Source organism: Arthroderma uncinatum, assembly GCF_011692745.1.
Source record: "Arthroderma uncinatum strain CBS 119779 chromosome Unknown scaffold1, whole genome shotgun sequence".
Taxonomy (NCBI): Eukaryota; Fungi; Ascomycota; class Eurotiomycetes; order Onygenales; family Arthrodermataceae; genus Arthroderma; species Arthroderma uncinatum.
In genome coordinates, this window is record NW_022983863.1 from 5009159 (window position 1) to 5025829 (window position 16671).

At 49.3% G+C, this 16671-nt stretch overlaps 8 protein-coding genes across 8 annotated transcripts; 3 read left to right on the forward strand and 5 right to left on the reverse strand.

Annotated features, from left to right (window-relative positions):
* Positions 1 to 38: 38 nt before the first annotated feature.
* GIQ15_01511 (DnaJ domain-containing protein) lies at positions 39 to 999 on the forward strand (the record flags this gene model as incomplete). Its single annotated transcript, XM_033548928.1, has 2 exons — positions 39 to 214; positions 294 to 999. 2 exons carry the CDS (start codon positions 39 to 41, stop codon positions 997 to 999), a joined length of 882 nt encoding a protein of 293 aa, XP_033409879.1.
* A 415-nt stretch (positions 1000 to 1414) lies between these two features.
* GIQ15_01512 (outer mitochondrial membrane protein porin) lies at positions 1415 to 2706 on the reverse strand (the record flags this gene model as incomplete). Its single annotated transcript, XM_033548929.1, has 6 exons — positions 1415 to 1564; positions 1632 to 2134; positions 2195 to 2225; positions 2297 to 2385; positions 2490 to 2523; positions 2659 to 2706. The coding sequence occupies 6 exons, from the start codon at positions 2704 to 2706 to the stop codon at positions 1415 to 1417; spliced, it is 855 nt and encodes a 284-aa protein (XP_033409880.1).
* Positions 2707 to 3215: 509 nt separating this feature from the next.
* Positions 3216 to 5472, reverse strand: GIQ15_01513 (asparagine synthase (glutamine-hydrolyzing); the record flags this gene model as incomplete). Its single annotated transcript, XM_033548930.1, has 8 exons — positions 3216 to 3249; positions 3323 to 3427; positions 3480 to 4750; positions 4806 to 4954; positions 5017 to 5052; positions 5105 to 5157; positions 5270 to 5320; positions 5447 to 5472. 8 exons carry the CDS (start codon positions 5470 to 5472, stop codon positions 3216 to 3218), a joined length of 1725 nt encoding a protein of 574 aa, XP_033409881.1.
* Positions 5473 to 6290: 818 nt separating this feature from the next.
* On the reverse strand, positions 6291 to 6999 carry GIQ15_01514 (SUMO conjugating enzyme; the record flags this gene model as incomplete). Its single annotated transcript, XM_033548931.1, has 3 exons — positions 6291 to 6544; positions 6619 to 6893; positions 6965 to 6999. 3 exons carry the CDS (start codon positions 6997 to 6999, stop codon positions 6291 to 6293), a joined length of 564 nt encoding a protein of 187 aa, XP_033409882.1.
* Positions 7000 to 7534: 535 nt separating this feature from the next.
* GIQ15_01515 (uncharacterized protein) lies at positions 7535 to 9403 on the reverse strand (the record flags this gene model as incomplete). Its single annotated transcript, XM_033548932.1, has 5 exons — positions 7535 to 7633; positions 7691 to 7783; positions 7838 to 8604; positions 8664 to 9120; positions 9206 to 9403. The coding sequence occupies 5 exons, from the start codon at positions 9401 to 9403 to the stop codon at positions 7535 to 7537; spliced, it is 1614 nt and encodes a 537-aa protein (XP_033409883.1).
* Positions 9404 to 10311: 908 nt separating this feature from the next.
* GIQ15_01516 (peroxisomal-coenzyme A synthetase) lies at positions 10312 to 12109 on the forward strand (the record flags this gene model as incomplete). The annotated part of the gene is made up of 5 exons (XM_033548933.1): positions 10312 to 10845; positions 10908 to 10944; positions 11001 to 11869; positions 11928 to 11964; positions 12042 to 12109. The coding sequence occupies 5 exons, from the start codon at positions 10312 to 10314 to the stop codon at positions 12107 to 12109; spliced, it is 1545 nt and encodes a 514-aa protein (XP_033409884.1).
* A 363-nt stretch (positions 12110 to 12472) lies between these two features.
* GIQ15_01517 (uncharacterized protein) lies at positions 12473 to 13361 on the forward strand (the record flags this gene model as incomplete). Its single annotated transcript, XM_033548934.1, has 4 exons — positions 12473 to 12720; positions 12932 to 12987; positions 13069 to 13220; positions 13338 to 13361. The coding sequence occupies 4 exons, from the start codon at positions 12473 to 12475 to the stop codon at positions 13359 to 13361; spliced, it is 480 nt and encodes a 159-aa protein (XP_033409885.1).
* Positions 13362 to 13737: 376 nt separating this feature from the next.
* Positions 13738 to 16083, reverse strand: GIQ15_01518 (fungal specific transcription factor domain-containing protein; the record flags this gene model as incomplete). Its single annotated transcript, XM_033548935.1, has 5 exons — positions 13738 to 14206; positions 14289 to 14533; positions 15113 to 15408; positions 15470 to 15932; positions 16024 to 16083. The coding sequence occupies 5 exons, from the start codon at positions 16081 to 16083 to the stop codon at positions 13738 to 13740; spliced, it is 1533 nt and encodes a 510-aa protein (XP_033409886.1).
* Positions 16084 to 16671: the final 588 nt, after the last annotated feature.

The following is a 16671-nucleotide window of genomic DNA, read 5'->3' on the forward strand; positions in this document are numbered from 1 at the left end:
ACTTTTGGCTACGAGCTGGAGGGAATAGACATGAAGGAATGCCATTCTGTCCCCATAACCCGTATCTGCGGCCACCACCGACCCTCTTCCTCCACCGTTCGATAACACGGCTCCATATCAGCCACTTCTCGTCCACGGTCATCCGCGCTGCGAGCCAGACGCACTATGAAACCCTCGGCGTGCCGGTCAGCGCGACGACAGACGAGATCAAGAAGTATGCAATGTGCCTCCTTGTTCAATGCTATATGACCTTGTGGAACATCTCTAATTGGGATTCTTGTGGCGTTGGATAGAAAGTTCTATGCCCTCTCCCTAGCCCACCACCCAGACAGAAACAAGGATCCCAGCGCGACGGATAAATTCTCCTCTATATCTTCCGCGTACCACGTCCTTGCCAACCCTACAAAGCGCGCCCGGTATGATCGAGAGCACGACATTCGCATCCCTACCGCCCAGGGCGCCACCAGGCCTGGAACCGGTAGTTTCTCATCAGCATCGTCTGGAAGCTCTCAATTTGGTTCGCGGCCTGCGTCTGGCCTGAGTAAACGCCGTGGAACGTTCAAAGGGCCTCCGCCGAGTTTCTACGCAAATGGCGGGTACGGTACTAGCTATAGACAACATCAACAACCTCAAGACCACCAGCAGCACCAGCATCGATCGCATCAGGAACATCCCTCCTCGACATATCCTCAATACCATGATTCTGACGTTCCGCATTTTGATGCCTGGTCTCATCGACGGACTCAGTCGTATGAAGACATGAGACGGCGGATGAGACGGGTTAGATTTATGGAAGAAGAGAAGAAGCGAGCTGCCGCCGAGGGAGCGGCGTCTGGTGGCGGATATGATGGAGGGAGTATGACTGTTAGATTTTTGGTGATATCGGGGATTTTGGTGGTGTCTATGCTCAGTGCGAGCCTTGGGAGGTCGAGAGAAAAGGACCCAGGATTACGAGAGTTAGCTGCGAGCCAGAACCGGTCGAGGTCATCGTCGGAGTAGCAAGGTTAAGATGATAACATGAGTATGTATAGATTTGCGTCTTTGTACAATATCGTCGCCGCATAGAGGTATAACTATATATATAATTAGACAGGGCAGTTTTTCTTCCCGCAAGGCACCATTTCAGTCCCCTTCTAAAGCCGCACCGCACCGTACTTAAAATGGATGTAGCGCATGGATATAGATAAACGACGGAAAAGCAAGAGCAGACCGCGAGAAGATGGGGAGTATAAACGAAGTATATATAGTACTAAAATCTGAAGACAAAAGAATTTATTTGGCTATAGAACTTTAAGATGTCAAGGGGGAACGCATAGTTCTGAGATAGTACAGGGGAACGCTGGAAGGAAAAGCATTCGATATGTTCCTATTGGCAGGTTGTGGCATTGATCAGTGCTGGTATAGAGGCACTAACTTAACCCTCGAAGGTGAAGCTGGCGCCAACCTTGTGGGCAGCCTGGTTGAGGTTCTGGGTATCGAAAGAAGCTCCGAGACCGAGGGTGACACCTGGGCGGAGGAGGACGTTGTAGGCAAGGGCAGCGATACCACGGTCGTTGATCTTGGCCTGTAGGGTGAACGTTAGCATGCTGACCAGTGGTGAGTGTAAGGAGATGAGAGGAATAAGCACGTACCTTGGCGAAGGAGGATGGGTCAAGTCTGTACTTGCTGGCAACCTCGAGGCCAACGGTGTTTCCAGACTTGGAGTCCCAGGTGGCCTTGGCACCAGCCTCGACCTGAGCGTTGACGCGGTGGTAGTAGCTGGCAGCGAAGACGGAAAGGTTGTTGGAGGCAGTGATGGCGGCAGAGTACTCTGGGAGAGAGTAGGCGACGGCAGCGGAGTACTTGGTGATGGCAGCCTTCTGGACATCATAACCACCCTCGGCACCGACAAGGAAACCCTCGTGGCCGAGGACGGCGTCGAAGTTGGCAGTTGGGCCCTTGAGGAGGTCGAAGAAGGCACGGGTGTGCAAGTTTGGCTGCTTGAAGTGGAGGTTCAACTTGGCGCCCTTGGACTGGGAGTACGGGATGTACTGTGTGAGAACCTCGGCCTTGAGGCCCTTGGTGATGTTGTTGTCGAGCTCGAGCTTGGTGTCGAGGGCGTTGCCGGTGGTCCACATCTGGGTGAGGGTGAGACCTAGCAGGGTTAGCAGGCGATCTCAATTGATATCATCTTAAGTTGGGTGGGGGGTATTACCAGTTGGCGCATCGACATATTTGGCCTCGAGCTGTTTTTTTGTTGAGCTGTGGTTAGCCAGCGACCCAATTGCACGGCGGAGAACATCAAATTGAGACTTACAGATCCAGCAATGGAACCCTCATGGGCAGACTTTCCCTTCACGTTGAAGGTGACGCCATTGGGGGCCTTGGACTTGACCTCGAGGGCGGCTGTGATGCAATTGAGCTGGTTAGCGCTTAAGCTCGCCGAGAGAGGACAACATCATCACAAAGAAAACAAGACGACGAGCGAAAATAGCTGAGACATCACGTACCTGGGCTGGTGTGGTAGAAATCCTTGTTCAGGAGCTGTGAAAGATGCGATTAGTTTGCAGTCCCTTCTCTCTCTCCTGTAGCTGTGGAGCGTTGGGGGAAATGGGGGGGCCCGTTGCGGGCGCCGTTGACGAGCAGCAGCGCGCGAGACAAAAGCAGGAGAGAGCGTACATCATTGGCAGCCTTAGCAATGTCGCTGTAAGCAGCTGGAGCAGACATGGTGATGGAGTTGAGGGTGGTGAGGGCTGTAAGAAGAGGTGAAGAGATGGATGAAGTCGGAGTCGAAAGGTCGAAAGCGGGAGGGAAGAAAGAAGAAAAACAGCGAGCAGGTCACGGGGTCTCAGGAGCACAACCCAAAACGGGCGTGGGCAGGGACGAGCTCCTATTGGTCAGCCCCTGTCACGTGAACTACCACATACGAAGATACATAAGAGAAAGAGATGAGAAGAGAAGAGATGAGAAGAAGACGAGAGGAGAATAAGAAGAGAAGACGAGAGGATGAGAAGAAGAAGAAGAAGAAGAAGAAGAAGAAGAAGAAGAAGAAGAGAAGAAGATCGATTGTTATCTAGTCGACTATCACTTTTAGGAGCCAGTAGAGGAGATACGCCAAGGACAACCGATTGTACAGATACCCAACGAGAGACAAGGACAGGAGAAGATGAGAAAGACGAGAGAAGAAAAAGAGAAATAGATCTAGTGAGGATAGCCGAACAAGGGTAGATGCTGCTTTACTCGTACTTTGCAACGTGGGTAGCAATGGCCCTGGAGACTGTCAGTATATATGGAAGGAACAGGAAGAAGAGGAAAAAGAGAGAGAAAAGAGAGAGAAACATACCGTCCACTGGGATCAGACTGTTTGGACCATGTTGGAGTCCATCGCATGACGGTGGATGCGCAGTACTGCGGGAAGTGCTCGTCGAACATCATACGGTACCAGTATCTGCGTCCTGTTAGCACTCACTCTTGGTCTTTTGATATACGGAGAAACATACGCTTCCTTGGAGTCAGGGATATCGTCACCCCATTCAGGCTTGGGGTTCTTCATCATCTCATCCGTGACATGGAGCTCGGCGTTATCCTTCAACGCATCAATCCACCCGTACCCAACGCCATCACTGAACTGCTCCTTCTGACGCCACAAGTACTTCTGAGGAAGATATGGCTTCGTCTCTGGCTCGTCGGTGGTATCGAATGCCTTTCGCAGGATGTACTTCTCGATCCTCTCCTTGTTGATCATCTTCTCGGCCGGGTCGACGCCCATGGAGTCTTCCAGGAACTGCTTGTCCAGGAACGGAACGCGGGCCTCGACACCCCAGGCGGACGTAGACTTGTTTGCACGCAGACAGTCGGCAAGATGGAGGTTCTTGACTCGTCGGACGGTTTCGGTATGGAACGCGGCCTTGTCAGGGGCAGCGTGGAAGTAGAGGTAGCCGCCGAATATCTCATCACTGCCTTCTCCGCTGAGAACCATCTTTACGCCCAGGCCCTTGATTTTCCTGCTTAGGAGGTACATGGGCGTCGAGGCGCGGATGGTGGTCACGTCGTATGACTCTAGGTGGTAGATGACATCAGACAGGGCGTTGAGGCCGTCCTCGATGGTGAAGGTGAGGGCATGATGCTTGGTTCCGAGGAACTCGGCGACCTCGATGGCGGCCTTCGTGTCTGGCGCGTTGGGAAGGCCGATGGAGAACGAGTTCAGCTGTGGGATAGTGCTGATGGTGGAAATCTCGTTGGAGTCATCAATTCCAACCAGGCCAGCCTCACCGTTTCCTTGGGCCTGAGCGTTGTTCTGCAGGTCCTTTTGGGCAGCTTGCATCCTCAACGTCTCACGCTGGGCAATCGAGGCGACCAGGCTAGAATCGAGGCCTCCCGAGAGTAGCACTCCATACGGGACTTCTGCCATCAGTCGTTTCCTTACGGCCCTCTCGAGGCCATCACGGATCAACTTGTAGTCAACAGGTGCCGATGGAACGTTGGCTGGATCCCACCATTTGGGCTGGAAGTACCGGGTCATCTTATCGGTCTTGGAATCATAGACATGACCGGGAGGGAAGGAGATGATCTTATCACAGACGGGATGGAGTGACTTGAGCTCGGAGGCAAAGTAGACTGCACCGGGGGTCTTTGAGGACCATCCCTGGTAGAAGCTTGTGATTCCAATCGGGTCTCTGGCAGCCACCACGCGGTTCTCTTTCTTGTCAAAGAGGACCCATGAAAACATGCCATCGAGATACTTGGGCGCATCGATGCCGTGTTCCATATACTGTATACATGTAAGCTATTCACTCTCTGTCAATTGTTTAAGCTGGGAAACATACTAATGGAATGACAACTTCGCAGTCTGAATGTGTCTTGAAGTTGTAAGGCGTCTTTAGGCCCTTTCTGAGAATTCGATGATTGTATATCTCGCCATTGACTGCCAGCGCCAAGGTCTCGTCATCATTAACAAGAGGCTGAGCTCCGGAATCTACCAACCCAGCATCAGCAAACCATGTCTTGAGCAGGAAGATATGTCTCCCGGCAACTTACCGACTCCGACGATGCTCAATCGCTCGTGTGCAAGAACTGATCGTGCTGTTAGCTTGTTCCATCAATCTCCGAATGGGTCAGAACGCACTTGTGTTGTTGGCAACGAAGTTTCCGCTCCAGTCGGGTCCGCGATGGCGCAAACTGTTTCATTCAATTCTTGCTTAGCCGGGGTCCATCTCTACCATTCTTTCTCTCTTATCCTTCCTGCAACATGAAGCTGCCTCTGAGAGTAGAGATATCGGGGGTGACTCACGCCTTCGCCATGCGCAAAGCGGTCGGCTTGAACTGCTTCACATCAGGGTGACTATATCGCAGCAGTTAGCACAGCATTCAATGCACAGTAGACTCAATTGCCGTCAGAAGCAGAGGTAGAGCTGAAGGAAAGATAGAAACGCAGCGATGGCGAAATGCCGATAAAGGGGAGTCATACCAATGGCACGCGAATATGCCACACATCTCTGCGGTAATTGAGGATTAACCAGCTATAGATCTGATATTCAAGAGGGCAACCTGTCAACCAACGGCGAATTAATAGATATCAAACGGCGATGTCCAAAGGATGTCTTCTCTTTCTCTGTTCGAGGGGCAATAAATTATTTATAAGGTGGGAAACAAAGTTTTTGAGTCACCCACGGCTTTTCGGGGCAAGACGCGATGAAGATAAGGGCGAGCCTGCTAATTAGCTCCCTATCCTAGATCCTTCTTATGCCCTAGTGATCCCCCTGTTATCGTTCTGCTAACGTTGTCACCGTCGTCGTCGCTGATGCTGCTTGCGCCCTTGTATCTACACCGGTGCGTTTGTGCTTCCGATGACGGAGCTGCTAGTGGGCGAACAGCTCGACTGCGCCGCGCCAATCAGATGGTGGACGATTTGCTTTCCGCCCCTGGTCGCCGCGGTGCAGGGAGGCCAGGATGATGCCGCAGTTGGCGTCGTTGGCATCGCTTTAGCGCCCTGCTTGTTTATACGGGCTATACGGAGGAGTGGAGGGTAGAGGGGTAGGGATAGATATGACATCTCATGTCATCTCATCTAATCAGCCGTCATTGTTCGTAACTCGTAAAACTAGACATAAAGTCTGGCACATCGATAAGACTCCATAAATCGATTCCAATAGACAAAAGGATAAAAGGGAGAGGTCGAACAACGCCATGCTAACTTGGGAAAACGAAAAAAAAAACCGAAAGGAGAGACATGAAAGGAACATGAAAAGAGATGGAGAAATTTGAGAGAAACCATGGCCTCAGCTGGCCCGGCAGGAGACTGTAAAATGAATCTAAACTGCAGGATGCTCCTTTACGACCTGTCGGACCTTCTTCTCATATGCAGGGCGATCCTTTTTGAAGAGGTTGTAGGCCTCAGCTTGCGCCGGTGATTCTGGGTTCGGGTCGTCAAGCAGGTCCTGGATGCCGAGCAGGATCTGCTTGATCGTAATGGCTGGCTTCCAACCGTCATCTTCAGCCAGGATAGACAGGCAGACGGTCCCGGATGGGTAGACGTTCGGGTGAAAGAGCGGCGGAACGAATTTGCCTATTTAAACCACAATGGTAACCCTCGTTAGAAAAACGTCAAACGTATGTCAGTTGGATACCGTCAAAACGTACACTTTGGAGGTTTCGTAGGGTATTCTGCGCATATACCGTGAGAAGTCAGCTTTGTCTTTTCCTCTCTATATATAAAATCGCCACAGAAGGGTTGGAGGTACGGGGATAACCCACCGTCTGGGAAGGTGAAATCAAGCTTGAAGAGGCCGCCGTCCCATAGGGTCTTTGACTTGCCCGGCACTCCGCATTCCCATCGCTTCAGATCGAGTGCGCCTTGGGGTGTTCGGTATGGTTTTGCGTAGAAGCCAAATGGATGGTCACGGCGCCATTGCTTTCTAGCAGAGGAAGACGAGATCAGTCTCAACTTCGAGGCAGGCTCGGGTGTATATCTGGAAGAAACTCTTACCGTTCTTCCGTAAGGCGATTAATGCAAAGCGACATATTGGCTGTGGAAAATGGGGACTTTTTTTGGGTAATCTGGTATCTGCTATCCGGTGGCGGTTGGAGGTTGTAGGGCGCTGTCAAGGATGTAGGTGGAAGGTTTCAGGGGAGAAAGAACTTTTTATATCATAACACACTGAGCCAGGGATACCTGCGCTTCCTCTCACTCTCTTCTGTCAACACTTTTGTTCACTTGATTCACTTGGTTCACTGGCTTTGCTTTGCATTTGCTCCAGTGAGTTCGATAAGGCCCAGCCATCGCTGTGGGGGATGGTCACGTGTGCATATCACTTTCATTGATCTCATACTACAGCAGAGAAGTATCACTGTTGCGATACAGTTGCAGGTTTAGATGGCGTGTTGGAACACAAGTAATAAGGCCAAAGATAGGCTGAGGGTACATTAAAAAGTGTTAATATTCTCCTAAGGCTCTAGGTATCAAGACAGGCTAATCATGGAACAGGACTGTTCTGATCAAACAACACAGATCTCTTCTGCAGGACATTCAATACATAAAATGGACACAGATCATATGTCAATCGTCATATCTCCCCTCTTCGAATCTCTCGATGTCGAAAAAGCGTGCTGTTATTGTATTGCCATTGAATATTCGGCCCTCGAGTGCATTAACCGCCTATAGATCACAGTTAGCAAAGTCCATGACTGATCAAGAGATGGAAAGCCGGCTTACTCGTAACGCAGATAGTTGGTTGGTGAATTTTATAAAGACGGGGATCTTCTCCTTGCTGTCCCGGTCAATATAAACTCGTTCAACACGGCCATACTATATACTATGTCAGTCTACCACGAGTAAAAGGGGGCAATCAACGAAACATACCTTCTCTCCACACTCTTCCCCTATTTCTTGCATTAATTCGCCGGATTCAAGTTCGGCATCAAGGTCTAACCCGTCAACCATCCCATGTAAGATGACGACGTCAGACATCGGACCGAACTTTCCGTGCTCTTCCTGTTTTCTAGCACCGCCGATAATTGTACCCCTTGCACCACCGGGCGTAGCAACCCCGCCTCCTTCAGAATCCGGTTTCCTCTTCTGTTTCTGCACCTTGACTTGAAGAGGTTTGACTATGCCGGACTCGTTGGCTCCAAGACCGGAGCCCTTTGTCCAGCCGTATTTCGTCAGCAGTCTCTGTGCAAAACCTTTCTGGCCCGGTCGAAGGGAGCGAGGAGCATTCTCATCGCCTTCGTCTTCTCCTGCATCTTCTTTTTCACTGGCCAATGTTGCCTCGAGTTCGGCCTCTGTGGCAGGGATATCTCTAGGCGCTGCAGGTAATGCGTATCGAACCGGAGGGCGAGATATGGTGGCAGCACTGTAGGGCTGGGTAGCTGGGACTGCTGGGACTGCTGGTGGAGGGGGTTGTTCAGTAGGTGGTGGTGGCGGCGGCAGTGGTGACTCTGTCTGGTTGATATTCGAGCTCAGCCGTAACCGTCGCGCATACGCATCTTCACCGGTTGGGTCATCGGGAATTTCCACAGCAGGTTGCGGGATGGCTTCTGAAAAGGTGGGTTCTGGCTCTGGAGACTCTTCGGGGGGCGCATTCAGGTTTGGTGGTGGCGCGAAGGACGAAGGAGGAGCAAATTGTTCTAAAAAGACAAAAAACGTAAGCGTGGAGAATAACAACATGCGCCTTGAAATAACTTACTATTCATCTGTGGCCTTGAGTATTCACCATCACTCTCCACGTCGCTGTTATACCGTTGTGCCAACCTGTGAGCATACAACCTGTCCTTCCACTCTCTAACCTCGCGTATTTTCTCTTCGCTGTGTTTGTATGCCTCGTAGCTATTCGGGCGCGTTGGGTCATAGATATCGTCCCAGTTCTGTATAACCACCTCGGCCCCATAGTTCTTCTTCCGCTTCTTTCGGCCCCCGCGCTGCCGTTTCTCTCCTCCATAGAACCCATTCACGTCGTCATCGTCCGCGGTCGCCGTCCAGTCTGCAAGAGTCGACTTCCCCACCGGCCGACCAGCAGCTACGGAAGGATTGGCAGCTCCCTGGTCTGGAGCTGCAGGGCTTGCTGATCCCGCAGCAACGGGCGGCTTCGAAATGCCGGGTTTCGTTTTTAGCCTCTGAGCAGGCAGCTGTGGTCTCTTTGTAGGCTGAAACCGTAGAGAAGCTGCAGTCATATAGAAAAAAAACCAAAAGAGGATTTTCGGGGTACAAGTGAGCCAATCATGCCGGTACAGTCTGTTGAGTAGGGAGGGTATATGCTCTACCGGCACTTATCTGCTGCTTTTTCGCCGCAGAGTCATCTTGTTGGAGGGTCTCCGTAGCTTGCTTGAAGACTACTGGCGCGCGAGATATAGATGCGGATTCTGGAGGGTCAAGTAAATTAGCGTAGAGCGACATGCCCGCCTTGGGAGTAGTCGTCTGGGGAGCCATCGTGAATGCTTGTTCGACTTCTTCCGAGAGAAGAGTTCTGATATCAAACCGTCTTCCGTCGAGCGCATCTCATCTTCATCTTCAACTTGAACTTGAACATCGCGAGGCCGGAGATAGCGGGATATCGTTTCTCCGTGGTAGCTGAGTCAGCCTTCTCTTTCCTCAGCTGAATGTAAACATCGATATCTTCACTTGCTATACGGAGGACATATTTTCATTTCCTGGTTGTCCGATTCTCAATGATAGTTCGGTCAGTGTTATAAGGGAAGCCTCCAGTTTCACCAGTCCAGAGACACACCTGAGCTGAACATTCAAACATCAAACATTCAGGACGTAGATCCCGGATTATTTTCGTCATCCAGAGAGCGGTCAACGAATTGAACACAATAGAATGCCAAATCCGTACGCTACAGGAGATACTACGGAGTCCGTCCCTCTGACTCGGGCGCGGAGCAAGAATTCACAGGATCAACTAAAATCCTGGACAGAAACTTCTTGTAGGGCTGTGAGGAGAAGTGAGGAGAAGCATGAGGGGAGCCCAGTATCTAAGTATATGGATAAGGCTGATATAGGTATCGTGATAACCATGGTATAACCACGAATAAGGTGGGCTGAATCAAAGTCAAGACCGTCTAAAGACCCCATCTAGCAGTATATAAGAGCAAATAATAGTAATAATAGTTGGAGATCGATCCTGCGGAGGCCGAAACATCTCCAATATTACGTCATCTAGGCCGAGAGTAAGAGCCGGAGTCGCAAATCTCGCGATTCAGCCGGACGGACAAGGGCATATTTATATGGAACATGGGCCCGCCCGCCCGTGTTTTGTTTCTAGTTGTCTTCTTCATAGATTAGTCGGCCATCCGTCGATGTAAACAGTTGTTCATTGTATATATATATCCTCCAGCATGTCTACTCTCTCAACCTCCTTCGCTCGTTCCGGAGACCAGCCGGCGGTGATCGTTCCTGGGAAACCCACACCGTTCGTTGCAAGTTACGCCACGCTCAACGCCGACATTGCGACTTTTCAAGAGAAGCTGGCGAAGCTGGGCGTTGCTCACGGTGCAGCTGTATCCATTGCCTTGACCAATTCTTATGAATTCATCGTTTCGTTCCTTGCTACGTCGTGGCAGCGAGCCATTGCTGCACCGCTCAATCCAGCCTACAAGCAAGATGAATTCGAATTCTACATTGATGACCTGAGCTCTTCTTTGGCGCTGGTGCCGAAGGGTGCATATGCGCAGACCAGTGCTGCGGTGAGAGCTGCAAAGAAGTATAATGCTGCAATTGCGGAATGCTACTTTGATGGATCCCGAGTGGTATTGGATGTGAAAGAGAACGGCAAGCTGGCCGGGAAAGGAGGCAAGGAGGTTCAGACTGCTCAGCCGGACGATACTGCGCTGGTTCTTCATACGAGTGGAACGACCGGTAGACCCAAGGCTGTATGTGGCCCCATCGACGATATACTCTTTCAATCGGAGATACTAATATTTCTATATTTTAGGTGCCACTCACACATCAAAACCTCACCAGGACAATGAGTAAGTAATAGCCATGCTGGAGAGTAGTTTTGTATCATGCTAATGACGTATGGTAGAAAACATTCAGGCCACTTACACCCTGACTGGCAACGATCGGACCTTTCTCGTAATGCCACTCTTCCATGTTCACGGCCTGCTCGCTGCTTTCCTGGCCCCATTGCAATCTGGCGGATCTGTTGTTGTGCCTCCCAAGTTCTCAGCCTCTGAATTCTGGTCAGATTTCATTGAATACAAGGCCAATTGGTACACGGCGGTACCAACCATCCACCAAATTCTGCTGAAACACACACTTCCATCCCCCATGCCCAAGATCCGGTTTATTCGGTCCTGCTCTTCACCACTATCTCCCAAAACATTCCACGAACTAGAACGTGCATTCAAAGCCCCCGTGCTTGAAGCATATGCCATGACGGAAGCGTCACATCAGATGACAAGTAACCTACTCCCACCAGGTAAAAGACAGCCAGGAAGCGTTGGTATCGGCCAAGGCGTGGATGTACGTATTCTGGATAACGATGGCAAGGAAGTGCCCCAAGGATCCGAGGGAGAGATTTGTGTGCGTGGAGAGAACGTCACCAAGGGCTACCTCAATAATCCCGCTGCCAACAAGTCGTCGTTTACCAAGGATGGCTTTTTCCGAACCGGTGACCAAGGGAAAAAGGACGAGGATGGCTATGTCTTTATTACCGGCAGAATCAAGGAGCTGATCAACAAGGGTGGTGAGAAGATTAGCCCCATCGAGCTGGACAATGTTATTGCTCAGAACCCACACGTTGGGGAGGCCGTATCATTTGCTATTCCGGATGCCATGTACGGAGAGAACATCGGAGTGGCCGTTGTCCTGAAGAAGAAAGGAAGCATATCTGAAGACCAGCTGAAATCGGAGATTGCTCAAAAGGTCGCCAAGTTCAAAGTTCCCCAGAGGGTAAGCATATTAAAATCCCTACTGTGCCATTAGGGGCATCAACTAATAACATTCCTAGATATGGATTCTTCCCGAAATCCCAAAGACTGCCACAGGTACGTTCCATTTCTAGGCTTGTCTCAGGCTTGTACAGGTGATGATTGCAAGCAGCTAACTATTCACCCTTATTCAGGCAAGATCCAGCGCCGTAAAGTTGCAGAGGCGATGCTCAAGAAGGATTCGCCCTCTCCAAAGCTTTAAAATGCATCGGCTAGCATTGGTTTATGGTTTATGGTTGTTCTTTGACTCTATGTCTATAGCTATTATCACTAGTTATATATTGGATACGCCCAAGTATCGGAAATTGTCAATAGTTTTATGGTGTAGGATATAGATTTAGAATGCTTACTACTTTATTGTGTCTCCTCTACTCCGTATTTGTTACGTAGACATCGAAGTCGGCCGATATTCACGGAATAAAGTTGCTTCCCCTGCCGTGGCTGCGCCTTTCCCCTTGTTCTGTTTACCCCGGCAAAAGCGAACTCTTAGCCAGAAGAACCCGCCGTTTGCTCCGTCTATACCACGGTCTTTCTCCCACTGTTGGTTACCTAAACTGCTCCAAACATGCACCCCGCAACATCCCTCCGTGTTTCTTCCTTTTCTGCGCTCTTCGCACCCCGCGTCCGGCCTTCTTCTGCCCTTGTCTCCAGTCGTGGGAATACTGTATCTCTTCTCTCCAGGCCTCAAGTCTGTCTCCGGTCGCAGGTTACTCTCACTCGCAGCATGGCTACCGCAGCGCCGTCGAAGAAGGAGTGGATCGTTATGATGCCTGATAAGCCCGGCATGCTGGCTAAGAGGGTTGAAGTCCGAAAGTGAGTTGATCATCTTTAGTTATACATATGGGATTTTGCAGGGGCCTTCATCTCGATCCATTGGACTTTCATCAGGCTTGGTGTCTTTGCGGTATCATCTCGAGAGGGTTGTTGAAGCTTGCTTGCTTGATATTTAAATACCGAGGCTAGAAAGAAAGATATAGACAGATAGCCTGAACGACGACTGAGGACATTGCTGATCTGGAAATAGCACGCATCTCCAAAACCTCAGCCCAATTCTGGACTCCGGATTCCTTAAAATGGGAGGTAATACCATCTACCACCTGTCCAATATCTAATCGCGTTTGAGGTTCAATTCTCATTCCGGATATTCACATTCTACTGCAGGCTCGACACTTGACCACCACCCGGCCGAGGGAGAGAATCCACCACCGATGAATGGAAGCGCCCTCGTTGTCGCGGCCGAAACCGCTGAGGAGGTTCGCGAGATCCTATCTAAGGATATCTACGCTACGTCGGGAGTATGGGATGTTGAGAATGTATGTTTCCCCTCTAATGCTTTTCCTTGATCTTCCTTCTAGATAATATTTACTAATATATAAATTCTGATAGATGAAAATTATTCCGGTAAGAGTTAATCGTTCCAGTCGTGGTAGGTTATCCATGAGAGCACCCGCTAACGTATTATGTGTGTCAAAACAGTTCAAATGTGCTATTAGGACAGGTTTGTAGAATCATATTTCGTGTTCCCTGCACTTTAGCCAAAGAAATAGGTATATGTAAATAGATATGCTAAACGAATACCTCTTACTCATAATTCTTTTATGATACCATCCACCCATAATAGGGGGTGATTCGGGGGAGCTTCCTATCAACTATATTTGCATTGATATAGAGACGTTAATTTATCGAGTGTAGAATCAGCATGGACGTGGAGGGGAGTTTAATATACAGGTATACCCAGTGTAGCAGTCCCACTTGTGTAGAGTAACGTTAGTCGTATCGGGGAACTGTATATGCAAGGGCAATCCGCGAAGGAGGGGAAGGTATGGATATTTACAAATCCGAGTCTAGAAGACCCATCATGTATTGGTTGTCGAGGAACCAGTCTCCAAAAGTATGCGACATATCAGTGTCCATCAGCTCAGTTGGGATTTGGAATGATGCCATAGAAGGATCAGCTGGATCATTGAAATTGGTAATATTGTTGCCATCACTTGTAGATGGCGTCAAAGTGTTGGGCCCAAACCCAAGGGAAGTTAAGTAGTCGTCAAACTCCTCTCCTGGTTTTGGTATAACGGGATAATCATGCGGTTCTTTCGGTTGAACGTCGACATATAATTTTGCAACCTGATAGAAGACTAAACATAGCCGATATAATCGGTCTGCTGCCTCAGATACACCTGCAGCTGCCTGAAGGGAAGTTGCAACTTCGCCAAGCAGGTTTAGGTCCTCTAAGTCAGATGCCGCAATAGTGTGGCAGAATGTTACCATGAACGGGGCAAAGGGGCATTGTAGAAGAACCCTGGTGAGCATAAGTTAGCAGTTAGCGAATATTGAATCGCCTAGTTGTGGTAACTAAGCGGGCGGTTGGGGGGTAAGGTTACCAAGTAATATAGCCGTTGAAGAAGAATGAATCAGCCTTCTCTAAAGAGACGAATATTTGCTGGTGAATCTGCAAAGCCTTTCGGGCTGCTTGTACGCATTGGAGGTTGAGCCCGGAAGGCGTCTCAGGAGGCTGGGACGGTGGGGCTGCACGTTGTATTATGGTTGCCATTAGATTATAGGTCAACTCTGATGCTGGGACAATCCATTGAATATGTGCCTTATGATAAGCATTGCTAGTGTCGATCTAGGAACGTGGTTAGTGAATATGCACTTAGTATTTCAAGATCTCTTGTCGAGAATGGTTGGTTACTCACGGCAATTATTTGATCTCTCCATTCCTGAAGTCGAGAAGACAGTTCAAATACTTTTTTTGCACGGATTTCTTCACTCGAGGACACACCCCTCACGGAGTATAGGTGTTCGTAAACCTCGCCAATTATTTTGGAACAAACAAGCCAACATCGAAATAATGTGTGCCACGGGCGAAGTGCGGGATCTGATGAAAATGACGGGTAGTTGAGAGCGATATCATAGTCTGGAAGTAACGATGCCCTTCCTAGACAAAGAGACAAGCTCCTATCCATCGAGTATATGAACCAAAACAGATACTCTTTCAGCCTGGTATCTTCTGGAGTATCGCCTCTAGTAAAAGCAGAACGATGGTAGCCAAGGCTCTGACACATTCGAGCTGCACTCGCCACAAAGTTCCAGCTCAGCGAAATTTTTGCAGATTCCGTTGAGTGAAGTACCTGCCAGTTATACCAATACGGTGAGAAAAATATCCCTTGCTTGTTGGGTGAAGGACGATGGATGAGGCACATACAGCATATGTCAAAGCCATAAGGTTGTCCACGGTTGGCTCTGTGAATATATCAAATGAACTTATCACTGCTATAAAATTCGTCATGCAGAGATCGCTATATTCCTGAAATTTGGTAGTAGCTGGGTCATCTTTGAATCGGAAGGCAAACTCCTTAAAGATGTGTGCCAATATAGCATTGACTGACCCGAATCGCCCTGACGAGTATTCCTCAGTGCAAAAGTACAGGTCTTTACACATCTGCGTAAAACGACTTGTGTCCATCACGGGAAGAGTTAGAAAGAAAAGAGGCGGGTGGTCTAAGGTAATGTTAGCTGGGTTAATATATTGGCAGCAAGGGGGTTTGAAATGCGAAAATACCATTTGCGAGTCGTAACAGGGCTAAAACAGCATTCGAGGGGGGTAGCTCCAAGTCGGAAAGCTTTATCCTCTCTTTGGGTGTCTGGCCCGGGAATCTTAGAACGTTCACAGAGGACGGAAGAGATTGTCGTTTTATAATATCCTGTAGTGCGGATAGAGCATGGGACATCATAGGGACATGTGCAAAGGGTACTCTTTTCATGGCATTCTCAAAAAGTGCGCTCGCATGCAACGAGTGGGCACTAAATGATGATTCACCCTCAAACTCTGGAGTACGCTTTGCTTCAGATCCTTCTGGACCCTGTAAGACGGTAGGCCCGCTTGGCCGTTCATTACGCCTGGATGATGAGGGAGGTTCTGGAGGTTTAGTCGAGGATTGTGAAGCCGTAGCCGCCGGCAACGAAAGGGTGAGATCTTGTAGCAGGCGCTCTATCGTTGAGAGCCGTTCATCAATGGTTTCAATCTTTCTTTCACTGTCATTGGAATTTAGAAGGTATTCAAATGTAGGAGATTTCCGTGCTCAAATTGATGGGACGGCTGGGGTCATGGCATACTATTGATGCGAAATCAGAACTCGCTGGCGCTGCTCCTTCACTCGCGGAGTGGTGCGGCATATTGTCTTCCCAATTCGACAATTAGAGCAGGGTGAAGTCCTATCACATTTTATCTAGAGGTAAGAATTAGCTGAGCTGCATCTAGCAAAGGCGGTTAGACATTGACCTACCTTTCGAAGGCGACAGTTATCGCACTGGTGGATGATAAGTAACCAAAGCCATGGTTAGCTAGGTAAACGGCTGAAAACTCTAGGTATAAACAATTATTACCGCTCTCTGGGATGCCAGGCTCCTTTGGCTGGCTGATGGAGTATCACTATCTCTTGATTCGGCCGTGTCCATTGTGGTTGTCTGGGTATGTATCGAGTACAGATGTTACGAGCGGACCGCTAATTTCGATCCAATATATGCAACATTTTTTTTTTCATGACATCCTCGTTTCTCCACATGAGAGATGTCCGAACTTAGAAGAACTCAGACACCCCTAGATTGTTCCTGCTGCCTATTTTCCAAGCTTCTTGGAAGGCAACTCGTATAAAAATAGAGTATCCGTGGTCAGGGAGCGAGGGCGGCATCACGTGCGCATAGCCTATATTAAAAATGTATAGCAGGCCGACGTCTTCAAAGGCATGAAAGTAAAGTAATAAA